The sequence below is a fragment of the Puma concolor genome, chromosome A1 (assembly GCF_028749965.1).
Source record: "Puma concolor isolate L17-30 chromosome A1, mPumCon1.1.hap2, whole genome shotgun sequence".
NCBI classification, from domain to species: Eukaryota; Metazoa; Chordata; class Mammalia; order Carnivora; family Felidae; genus Puma; species Puma concolor.
The window spans coordinates 170,812,823-170,826,069 of NC_141667.1; the positions used below are offsets into that span (position 1 = coordinate 170,812,823).

The 13,247-nt window shown below is 42.6% G+C and overlaps 1 protein-coding gene across 8 annotated transcripts in view; it reads right to left on the reverse strand.

Annotated features, from left to right (window-relative positions):
* CLYBL (citramalyl-CoA lyase) overlaps window positions 1-11,461 on the reverse strand; it is a 269,270-nt gene extending 257,809 nt beyond the window's left edge. For all 8 annotated transcript variants that reach the window (XM_086708818.1, XM_086708824.1, XM_086708809.1 and 5 more), the window contains exon 1: window positions 11,333-11,461. In XM_086708818.1, the coding sequence (XP_086564944.1) occupies window positions 11,333-11,394 (62 nt within the window). In that variant the 5' untranslated portion in view covers window positions 11,395-11,461. The remainder of the gene's footprint in view (window positions 1-11,332) is intronic.
* Window positions 11,462-13,247: the final 1,786 nt, after the last annotated feature.

The window sequence follows — 13,247 nt, forward strand, 5'->3', positions numbered from 1 at the left end:
TCTCTCTCACCCCCCCTTTTTTTTATGTTTATTTATTTTTGAGAGAGAGAGAGAGAGAGAGAGAGAGAGAGAGAGAGACAGAGCACAAGCAGGGAAGGGGCAGAGAAAGATGGAGACACAGAATCTGAAGCAGGCCCCAGGCTCTGAGCTGTCAGCACAGAGCCCAATGTGGGGTTCAAACCCATGAACCATGAGATCATGACCTGAGCCAAAGTCGGACACAACCGACTGAGACACACAGGTGTCCCAGCCCTTCACTTCTCTATCTCTAGAGTGAATAACTATCCTGCTTTGCCTGAAACAGGTTTCCTAGAATGTGGGACTTTTGGTGCTAAAACCAAGAATTTCCTGGGAAAGTTGAGATGGTTGGTCCCCTGCCTCCCGGACCACTTAACATTACTTTCTGCCTTACAACCCAAAACATATTTGTTTATAGCATCTCCTTTTAGCTTCTCACCATGCACTTGGGCAAGTAAAGTCAATTTCTAATGATGCCAATAAATATTTCAAAATAACACTTCAGGGCACCTGGGAGCTCATTTGGTTAAGCGTCCAACTCTATTTCAGCTCAGATCATGATCTCATGGTTTGTGAGTTCGAGCCCCACATCCAGCTCTGGGCTGATGGCTCAGAGCCTGGAGCCTGCCTCAGCTTCTGTGTTTCCCCTCTCTCTGCTCCTCCCCCACTCATGCTTTGTCTCTGTCTCAAAAATAAATAAACATTAAAAAAAAATTTTTTAACTAATCTGATTCATCATATTAACATACTTAAGAAAAGCCACATGATCACAACAGATACTGAAAAAACATTTTATAAATTCAAATCCATTCTTTTTTTTTAAAGTTTATTTTACTTATTTTGAGAGAGAAAGAGAGAGAGAGAGCGAGCGCACATGCAGGGGAGGGGCAGAGAGAGAGGGATACAGAGAATCCCAAGCAGGCTCCACACTGTCAGCACAGAGCTCGACATGGGGCTCAATCCCATAAACCATGAGATCATGACCTGAGCCGAAATCAAGAGCCAGATGCTCAACTAACTGAGCCACCTGGGCACCCCAACTCAAATTCTTGATCAAAATTCTAAGCAGGGGTGACCAGCAAAATTGCAGAGAAAGGAACTTCAAAAACCTAATCCTCTACAATAACAATGAGAATATTGGCAGTCAGAATCAACTTTTTTAGAATTCTAGACATTAACCAAAGGCCTGCAGCAATCTGGGAGCATTTATTCAAGAAACACGGATGAATCTCAGTTAAGAACAGCAAACCATGTGGGTTTTTGTTGTTGTTGTTTTTTTAACTTACCCACGCCCTCTCCCCAGTTCGGTGGTAGCCTTAAAAACCAACAGTCATAATCCTTGTGAAAACCAGCAGCCTGGCAGCCACCGGAGGGGACAGGGTAGGGTGGGAGGTCTTTGAAAGCACCACACACAGAGAACTGCCACCTGGTAGCTCCCTGGAAGACTCCATTTGCAGGGCTCACCTGGCTTAGAGCCTGAACAGTGGGAACAGCATTCTCCCTGAGGGCGTTTGTCAAAACAATCCGAAGCAATTATTTAATATCATCGCTACCTGAGATGCTGGATAACAGGGCAAACGACAGGCTAACCAAAAAGCTTAAAAGGAAAAGATGGAGCCAAGACTATACAATGGAGAAAGAACAGTCTCTTCAATAAATAGTGTTGGGGAAACTGGATAGCTACATGCACAAGAATACAGACCACTATATTACACCATACACAAAAATTAACTCAAAATGGATTAAAAACTAGAATGTAAGACCTGAAACCATAAAACTCCTAGAAGAAACATAAGCAGTAAAGTCCTTGACATCAGTCTTAGCAACGTCTTTGTGGATCTGACTTCAAAGGCAAGAAAAACAAAAGTAAAACTAAACAAATGGGACCTCATCAAAGTAAAAAGCTTCTGTACAGCAAAAGAAATTAACAGGAAAATGAAAAGTCAACCCACTGAATGCGAGAAAATATTTGCAAACCACATATCCAATAAGGGGTGAATATCCAAAATATACAAAAGGAATTCATACAACTCAACAACAACCTGATTATGAAATGGGGAGAAGATCTGAAAAGACATTTCTCCAAAGAATACATAGAGATGGCCAACAAGCAAATGAAAAAGATGCTCAACATCAATAATTATTAGGGATATGCAAATAAAAACCAAAATAAGATATTACCTAACCCCTGTAAAAATGGCTATTACCAAAAAGACAAAAAATAACAAGTGTTGGAGAGGGTGCAGAGAAAAGGGAACCCTCACACACTGTTGCTGGGACTGTAAACTGGAGCAGCCACTATGTAAAACAATTTGGAGTTTCCTCAAAAAATTAAGAATAGAACTACCCTATGACCCAACTCTTCTACCTCCAGGTAATAGGAAAACTTTCACTAAAAAGATATATGCTCTCCTGTTTATTGTTATGTTCACTGCAGTACTGTTTCCAATAGCCAATATACGGAAACAAAATGTCCATCAACAGATGAATGGATAAAGATGTGGTGTATTTATACAATGAAATACTACTCAACCACAAAGAAGAATGAAATCTTGCCATCTGCAACATGTTTGGATCTTGAGGGTATTCAAGCAAAGTAAGTCAGATGGAGAAGAGCAAATACCATACAAATACCATATGATGTTACATGTAGAATCTTAAAAAAAAAAAAAATGAAATGAACAAACAAAATAAAAATAATCTCAGATACAGAGAACAGACTAATGGTTACCAGAGGGTTAACAGGGTTGGGGGCCTGGTGGGCAAAATGGGTAAAGAGGGTCAACAGTATGGTGAAGGATGGTAACTAGACTTGTGGTGGTAACCACTTTGTAGTGTACACAGATGTTAAATTATAAAACTGTACACCTGGGCACCTGGCTGGCTTAGTCAGCAGAACACGCAACTCTTAATCTCAAGGTTGTGGGTTCAAGCCCCATGCTGGGTGTAGCAATGACTTAAAAATAAAATCTTAAATAAAGCTGTATACTTGTATACCTTAAATAAAGCTTTAATGAAAAAGCTGGAAAATGAGATATCCATCAACTTTGAAAAGCTCTGACCTTTTCCTGGGCTTCTGAAAGGCCACACACAGGGAGGAGCCAAGATGGTGGAACAGCATGGAAGTTATCTTTGTGTCTTGCGTCCATGAAATACAGCCAGACCAACACTAAACCATCCTGCACACCTAGACAAGTGATCTGAGGATTAACACAACAATCTGCACAACCAGAACCACAGAATTCAGCAGGTACGCAGCGCAGAGAGGCGAACTGGGGGAGAGAAAAGCTGTGGAGGGCAGGGAGCTGTTTTTGCATGGGGAGACAGAATGAGGGTGGGGGGGAGAATACGAGGAAAAGCACCGCCCCCCAAAAGCAGCTGGAGAGAAAGTGGAAAAGTGGAAACAGCCGCAGGGACTGAACTAAAAAGGGAGAAAGGAGAGGGTTTGAAAGGCCACACACACGTGTAGGGCTATTGCTAGCAGACCCACCTTACAAGAAATATTAAAGAGGGACACCTGGGTGGTCAGTCTGACTCCTGATTTAGGCTCAGGTCATGATCTCACGGTTTGTGAGTTTGAGCCCTGCATGGGGCTCTGCACTGACAGTGCGGAGCCTGCTTGGGATTGTCTCTCTGCCCCTACCCCACTTGCGCTCTCTCTCTCTCAAAATAAATAAATAAACTTAAAAGAATTTTAGGGGCGCCTGGGTGGCTCAGTCGGTTGAGCGGCTGACTTCGGCTCAGGTCACGATCTCGCGGTCCGTGAGTTCCAGCCCCGCGTTGGGCTCTCTGCTGACAGCTCGGAGCCTGGAGCCTGTTTCCGATTCTGTGTCTCCCTCTCTCTGACCCTCCCCCGTTCATGCTCTGTCTCTCTCTGTCTCAAAAATAAATAAACGTTAAAAAAAAAAATTTCTTTTTAAGAATTTTAAAGACATACTAAAGAGAGTTCTTCAGGCTGAAAGTAAGTGATCCCAGACAGATCAAATCCATACACACACATACACAAATAGTAATAAAGTAATTAAGGATAAATGCACATTCCTGCTCCTTTCTTCTCTTGTCTAATTTAAAAAGCAACTATATAAAAGAATATTATATAATTGTGTTGTCAGGCCAGTAACATATAGAAATGTAGTATATTTACCAATAACAACACAAAGGAGGTGAGAACAAAGATGTACTGTGTTAAAAAATGGCACCAGATGGTGACTCAACTCTATAGGAACAAATGAAAACCAGAACTAGTAAATAAGAAAGTAAGTATAACAAATACTACAAAATGTGTGTGTGTCTGTGAACTTGTGTCTGTGAATTTGTGTCTCCTTCTCTAAGTTTCTTTAAAAGATATAAAATTGGGGTGCTTGGCTGGTTCAGTCAGTAGAACATGCGACCCTTTACCTCAGGGTCATGAGCTCAAGCCCCACATTGGGCATGGAGCTTTCTTTGAAAATTAATCAATTAAGGGACGGCTGGGTGGCTCAGTCAGTCGAGCATCCGATTTTGGCTCAGATCATGATCTCACACAGTTCATGGGTTCGAGCCCTGTGTGGGGCTCTGTACTGACAGCTCAGAGCCTGGAACTTGCTTCAGATTCTGTGTCTCCCTCTCTCTCTGCCCCACCCCTACTCACGCTCTCTCACTCTCAAACATAAAGCATTTAAAAAGTTTTTTTAATCAATTAAAAGACATAAAATAAGTAAAACTACAACAATGTATACTGGGTTTGTAACATATAAACATAATATGTGGGGCACCTGGGTGGTGTTGGTTGAGAGTCTAACTTTGGCTCAGGTCATGATCTTGCAGTCGGTGAGTTTGGACCCCGTATCAGGCTCTGTGCAGATAGCTCGGAGCCTGGAGCCTGCTTCAGATTCTGTGTCTCCCTCTCTCTCTGCCCCCCTCCACTCACACACACACTCTCTCTCTCTCTCTCTCTCTCTCAAAAATAAATAAAAAACACTAAAAAAAAAAAAAAAAGAAAAAAGAAATATAATATGTATAACTATAATACCACAAAAAAGAAGGAACGGAAATAGAACTATATAGAAGTAACATTTCTCTTCTGGAATTTAGTATAAATCAAAAGTAGATTCTTATAAGTTAATATGTATATGGCAATATACTTACGATGGAATATTAGCCAGCCATAAAAAGGAATGCAGTTCTCATACATACTACAACATGAATGATTCTTGAAAACATTATGCAAAGTGAGATAAGCCAGAAACAAAAGAATGTAAATTATATGATCCCACTTATATATCTAAAATAAGCAAATTCAGAAACACAGAAAGTAGACTAAGGACTACCAGGTAATAGAGAAGGAATTATTGTGCTTCATGAGTACAGAGTTTCTGTTTGGAGTGAGGAAAAAAATGTGGATAGTGGTAATGGTTGCACAACAGTGTGAATGTGGCAATGCCACTAAACTGTATACTTAGAATGGTTAAAATGACAAAGCTTATGTTACATGTATTTTATTTTACCACAATTCTTTTCAAAAATGTACATGGTAAGCCCTAGAGTAACCACTAAAAAATCTCTTTAAAAACAGTATTAAAAAAAAAAACTGTGTCAACTATACTCCAATTTAAAAAGTAAAAAAGTAGTTAAAAATCATTAAAGAAATTTAAAATATTAAAACACTACAAAGTATTCACTTAGTACAAAAGAAAGCAGTAAAGAAGGAATAGAGAAACAAAAAAGTCATGAGATACACAGAAACCAATACCAATAAACACACTACAGGGGCGCTTGGGTGGCTCACTGGGTTAAGCAACCAACTCTTGATTTTGGCCTAGGTCGTGAGATCAAGCTCTGTGCCAGGCTCCATGCTGGGCATAGAGCCTGCTTAAGATTTTCTCTTTCTTCCTCTGCCTCTCCCCCACTCACACCTGCATTCTCTCCCCACCCCCCCAACACACACACACACACACACACACACACACACACACACACACACACACACACAGTACAAAAAAGGAAAATTACAGACCAATATCTCTCATGAACATAGATAGAAAACCCCTAACAAAATATCTGCAGATCAAATCCAAAAATGTATAAAAAGAATTATACACCATGACCAAATAGGATTTATTCCAGGGATACAAAGCTGGTTCAACATCCAAAAATCAATTAATGTAATCTGCCACATTGGCAGGCTAAACAAGGAAAACCATATCAATTGATGCAGAAAAAGAACCTGATAAAATCCAACACCCATTCACAATAAAAAACAAAAAGTATCAGCAAATGGGGAATAAAAGACATCTACAAAATACATACAGCTTATATCATAATTAATGATGGGAAACTGGATGCTTTCCCTAAGATTGGGAACAAGGCAAGAATGCCACCTCTCATCACTCTTATTGACATCTTATTAGAGCCACTAGCTAGTGCAATAAAACAAGAAAAGGAAATAAAAAGGCACACATCTTGAGAAAGAAGAAATAAAAATGTTTTTGAGGGATGCCTGCCTGGGTGGCTCAGTTGGTTAAGTGTCTGACTCTTGGTTTCAGCTCAGGTCATGATCTCACAGTTTGTGGGTTCAAGCCCTGCATCAGGCTCCACACCTGGCACAGTGGAGCCTGCTTGGGATTCTCTCTCTCTTTCTCCCACTCACACTCTCTCTTAAAATTAATTAATTTTTTAAAAAGTTTTTGAGAACTACATGATCATCTATGTACAAAATCCCAAAGAACTCACAAAAAATAACTCATGTAAATTATAAGTGATTATGACAAGGCTGCAGGATACAAAATTAATATTTAAAAGATAATTGCTTTCCTATAAACTAGCAATGAACAATTGGAATTTGAAATTTAAAACACGATACCAGGGGCACCTGGGTGGCGCAGTCGGTTAAGCGTCCGACTTCAGCCAGGTCACGATCTCGCGGTCCGTGAGTTCGAGCCCCGCGTCGGGCTCTGGGCTGATGGCTCAGAGCCTGGAGCCTGTTTCCGATTCTGTGTCTCCCTCTCTCTCTGCCCCTCCCCCGTTCATGCTCTCTCTCTGTCCCAAAAATAAATAAACGTTGAAAAAAAAAATTAAAAAAAAAATAATAATAATAAAAATAAATAAAACACGATACCATTTGCAACAGCACCCAAAGAATGAAATATTTAGGTATAAATCTAACAACACATGTACAAGACCTGTATGCAGAGAACTATACAACTCTGATGAAAGAAATCGAGAACATTTAAATAAATGGGGAAATAGTCCATATTCATGGATTGGAAGACTCAATATTGTGAAGCTGTCAATTCTTCCCAATTTAATCTATAGATTCAATGCAGTTCCAATCACATCTCAGCAAGCTATTTTGTGGATATCAGCAAACTCATTCTAAAGTTTATACAGAAAGGCAAAGACTCAGAATAGCGAACATAATATGAAAGAAAACTGAAGTTGGAGAACTGATGTTACCCAACTTCAAGACTTACTATAAAGTTACAGTAATAAAGACAGCATAATATTGGCAAAAGAACAGACACACAGGTCAATATAACAAAATTAAGAGTCCAGAAACAGACCCACACAAATAGGGCCAACTGACCTTTGACAAAGGAGCAAAAGCAATTTAATGGAGAAAGGACAATTTTTTCAACAAATGGGATGGAACAATTGGATCAACATCCAAAAAAATTAGACAAACACCTTCTACTTATAAAAACTAACTTAAAATGGATCACAGGCCCAAGTATAAAACATAATACTGTAGAACTTTTAGAAGGAAATACAGGAGAAAATCTATGTGACTCTGGATTTGGCAATGAGTTTTTAAAAATAACAGCAAAAGCATGATCCACGAAAGAAAAGGTAAGCATGATTTCATTAAAATAAAAAAACTTCTGCTCTGTCAAAGATACCATTAGAGAATGAAAAGACAAGTCACAGACTGGGAGAAAATATTTGCCAAACATATATCTTTTATAAGACTTCTATCTAAACTATGCAACAAATACTTAAAACTCAACAATAAGAAAACAATCTAAGAAGTAGGCAGAAGATCTGAATACACACCTTACCAAAGAAGATACACAGATGGCAAATAAACATATGACAAGATGTCCAACATCACCTGACATCAGGGAATTTCAAATTAAAACAAACGAACATTAGACCAACAACAGATACCACTACGCACCTGTTAGCATGACTAAACAAGTTTTTTCAACTGACAATACTAAATGCTGGCAAGGATGTACAGCATCCTTCCACTGATGATTGGAATGCAAAATGGTACAGGCACTTTGGAAGATAGTTTGTAGTTTCTTACAAAGCTACCATACAATCATATTCCTAGGTATTCACCCAATTAATTTGAAAACTTATACCCAGAGAAAATCTGCACGAGAATGTTTATACTAGCTTTATTAAACCTTTATAGAACTAAAATGTCCTTCAATAGGTGAACAGACTGTGAAACATCTCTACAATGGAATATTCAGCAGTAAAAGAAAATGAGTTAAGAAGCCATGAAAAAGACATGGGAGGAACCTTAATGAACATTGCTAAGTGAAAGAATGCAATCTAATGGGACTGCATACTATGTAATTCCAATTCTATGACATTCTGGAAAAGGCAAAACTATAGAGACAGGAATATGATCGAGTTTGGGAGAAGCCAGGATGGACAAACAGGTGAAGCACAGGGGGATTTTCAGTGAAATAAAACAATTCTGTATATAATACTCTTATGGTAGATACATGATATTATGCATTTGTCAAAATCCACAGAATTTTATAGCAAAAAGAACAAACCGTAATATATGCAATTTAAAAAAAATTCATGTGGGAGGTAGGAAATAATGCAGATTATGACAAGGGACTCTGAAACTGTATTGCAAATGTATGAAACAACCTCACTGAAGGGGATGGGAGAAATAGGCCCTGAACTAAGTAACTATGGAAATGAGTGGCACCTGTAAGACTAAAGGAAAAGGAACTGCACACAAGTACTGTACTTCGTTGACAGTTCTTTCCCCCAGAGTATGGCCTAACAATTCAAATACTGCTGTATGGGTATGCTAAAACTGAACAATTAAGTAACTGGATGGTGGATGGTGGATGATGGGAGCCAGGTTTCTAACTGTTGTAGTGAAAATTTATTAATCAAGCAAAGGGGAGGAGGCTAGAATGATCCATGTGGCAATGGATTACAATTGGAGGCAGTATGAACTCAGGTTTAGGTTAATATAGATACAGTGGTTTTATACAGAAATATCCGGGGGCATCTGGCTCAGTCGGTAGAGCACGTAACTCTTGATCTCAGGTTGGTGAGTTCTAGCCCCACCTTGGGTGTAGAGCCTATTGTAAAAATATATATATTTATAGATGAAGGTATATATATATGGGTTACTATTCACACTTTTTTTTTTTTTTTTAATTTTCTCTGTCGACAGAGAGGACTTAAAAGACAGTCGAACCAATAGCATCCCTAGGAGTGGAGAGTTATGCTCCCCGAGACTGAGGGCAGGTATTTACATAAATTGAGCAGTGGCTACAGAAAGCAGCAGGGCCAGAGGCAGGGTGGAAAACGAGGCATCAAGGACAGCACTCGCATGGTCCCCGCCTAGCAGCAATGCTCCTGACACTCTAAAAACAGAAGGAAAAAGCCACCAGAAGCAGGTCTACCGGCCTGAAGCTTAAATGCAACCTAACTAGAAATTAAGGCATCTCTAGGCAGACCTTTCTAAGCTGACGTTTAGCACCTTTACTTCTCCCAATTCTGTGTGTTCTGAAGATGCGGAAACAGAGGATTTAACCCAGGAAGCACGCTCCCTGAAGCACCCAGCACGAAAGCCTGCTGCCATGGCCTTAGTAGGATGTGTGTGTGGAGAATGAGCCCAGGTGCTAAAGATGGCAAAGAGCACTTTGAGATGAGCCCCAAGTGCCTTAGAAATAGGTGACTGCATGGGGCGCCTGGGTGGCGCAGTCGGTTAAGCGTCCGACTTCAGCCAGGTCACGATCTCGCGCTCCGTGAGTTCGAGCCCCGCGTCGGGCTCTGGGCTGATGGCTCAGAGCCTGGAGCCTGTTTCCGATTCTGTGTCTCCCTCTCTCTCTGCCCTGCCCCTCCCCCGTTCATGCTCTGTCTCTCTCTGTCCCAAAAATAAATAAATGTTGAAAAAAAAATTAAAAAAAAAAAAAAAAAGAAATAGGTGACTGCATGTGGTCACTGGACCACATTACTGAAGGAAAAGGGGGCCTTCTGGAAGGGCCTGGGTGTTACCGCCTTGGCAGCCATCTCTGGTTCCAGGGGTGAACCCCTGAGCCCAGGGCCACATACCAGGCTCAGGTCTGGGAAAGGGGAAGGCGGGATGTACAAGACGGGGTAGGGCCTGGCGCGGGACACACGGGAGAGTCCGGAAGCAGGGAGCAAGCAAATGGAAGAAGTTCCAGACCAAGAGCCACAGGCTTGGTTTCTAAACCAAACTCTGCCATTCTCTGCTTGGCGTCACTTAGCCTCTCCAAGCCTCAGTTTCCTCGTTCTGACTTCTTCACATGGTCAGGGAGCCAGATAAGGTAACGTGTGTGCATGTAGTTGGCAACTGCTAGCCCAGCGGCTATCCAAGGGCGGTCCCAGCACACCTGAGAGTTCCCGACCCCCTTCGACACGGTCTGAGAGGTCTTCCCTTTTCCAACTAGCACCTCCGTGAGCCCGGAACTGCTTTGTAAACCTCCTCCAAATCAGCGGAGAGGAGACTCCAGCTGTCCTCTATTAAACCAAAGAGACTTTCGAAAATCTAAAGCCACACCACTCTTTCACTACATATGGGTGTGTTAAAATGCAACGGGTGTGTTATTCGTAAATGAAGATTTTTTTAAACTTGTTTTAACTCCTCACGCCGCAAAAATTACTAGATACAAGCAAGAGTTCGTCGGGGTCAATAGTTTTTCGGCGCGTAAAGGGGTCCTGAGACCAGTTTGGGAACCGCTGTGCTGAACCAACGAGCGAAGGGTGTTCTCCCTCAGCAGGCGAGCCGCCTCGCGGACGCTGATTCCAGGACCCCTTTTATCAAACAGCACACGTTCGCGGTTTCCACTTGTGGGGGGGGGGGGCGGGGGGCTGGTTTTGTGTTCTGGGGCTGCTAATCGAATGTTTGTACCCATTTTCCCGGCCCCCAAGCAATGACCCTCCCACAGGGAGGCACGCGGAGGACGGGCGACCCTCGCTGGGCGTCGGCGACCTTGGCAGAGGTCGAGCCGGCGCGCGAGAGGGGCACGGTGCTCCCGGCCGGCGGGGGTTCCCGGCAGGAACTGGGGAGGCCGGCCCGGGTGGCGGGGGACCAGGGACCTGCACTCACAGCCTCGACAGCGCCGCCGCCGCCGTTCCGCGTGGCGCTCTCCACAGCAGACGCAGCGCCATCTTCCTGACGCGCGCGCCCCGCCTCAGACAGGTCCTTCCTCATCTCGCCACGCCCCGTGGGCACGCCCCCCACGTGGCCCCGCCCCACAAGCCCAGCCCAGCCCCACCTCGTCCCCGCAAGTCACGCCCCGCTGCCTGGAGCACCTGTTCCCGCCCCTAACCAGGGATGTCTGAGAGCTCAGAACCTTCTTGTCCGCTATCATGGCGGGCAGAGCAGAGGCACGGAATGGTTGGCCACTTCTTCAGAGGTTTTCTGGTGACTCCATCCAGTTACTTCTCTTCGTGCTTCTGGGTTTTTAAGGCGACTTTTGCGTTTTCCCAGCCAGGACAGGCCAATTTTCCGAGGGATTCATTGTTTTTGTTGTTAGAAGTACTGCCTAATATGTGAGCCTCACCATGTGCATGCCTTAATTAACAGTTAATCCATCATGGGATACATATGCCTGCAATAGGATCAGAATAGATATGGGCAACTTTCTGGGTCAGAGAAATGCTTCTGAAGTAGGGCAGCAAACACAACTCTTCACTCTAACTCCTTCCTGCCAGATTGCACTACTTTCAGCAAATACAACTCCTGCCGCTTCACAGTTGGGGGACTAAGGTATTAACACAGGCTTTACTAGCTGTGCTAAACTTCACTAGTTCAGCACTTTACTTGGTTCAGCAAGTGGTTCCCAGACTGTACTAGACTTTAGGCAAGTTACTTAAGTTCTCCATGCTTCAGTTTCCTCCTCTGTAAGATGGGAATATAAATATACTCACCTCATAGGGCTGTTATAAGGATAAATTGAGTTAATATATATAAAGAGCTTAAAGCCTTGCTGGCCCAGAGCAGGTGCTCAGTAGCATTAATTACTTCTCCTTATTACCATTATTACATCAATTCTCTTCTTAAAATCCTTTGGTGGCTTCCAATAGGAAGCATTTAGAATAAAACCCAAATTCATCACCACAACTCTGAAGGCCTTACAGGATCTGACCTCTGCCTATCTCTCCACCTTACTTCAGCCCCATGTGCTTCTTTCCACTTTTTTTAAGTTCACTAAGCCATTTCCCACTTTAGGGCCCTTACCTACCATGCATGTTGCTCCTTACCTACCAGAACACTTACAGCGACACCTTCTTGTCCTCTGGGACATTTAGACTACTTGCCCCCTGCTCAAAGAGGCCTGCACTGACTGCCCAAACTAGAGTGTCCTCCCAATCTATTCCACTGGCACAGCAACCTGACGGTTTCCATCGCAGTCCATATCACAATTTTTATGGGTTTGTGAATTCTCTTTCTTTTTCTTAATATATTTTTTTAAAGTTTATCTATTTTGAGAGAGAGAGAGAGAGTGCAAGTGGGGAAGGGGCAGAGAGAGAGAGGGAGAGAATCCCAAGCGGGCTCCATGCTGTCAGCGCAGAGCCCTATTCTGGGCTCAGTCCCACAAACTGTGAGACCATGACCTGAGCCCAAACCAAGAATCAGACGCTTAACTAAGCCCCCCAGGCTCTCCATGAATTTACTTTCTTATTGTTGCCTTTCCCTCAGTGGCTCTCAAGGTGGGAGGGAACTTCTGCCCACTGATCAAAGGGAGGGGGGCTTGTATTATTGTCATTTAGGGGACAGTGCTAGGGTCATGTGGGAAGTCCCCTCTTAGAAAAGCCACTAGTGCTCTAGTTTAAAAAACATCATCTTTAGGAATAGACTGTGAGCTCTTTGAGATCAGGGACCTGGTTATCTTGTCAGTGCTGTGTGCCCCCAGCACCCGGGTTAGTGACTTGTAACCAGTAGGTATTTAATAAATATAATGTGAAAATGTTCCACCAGCTTCATTATAATTACAAGAACTGCTATATGAGTAGTTCTC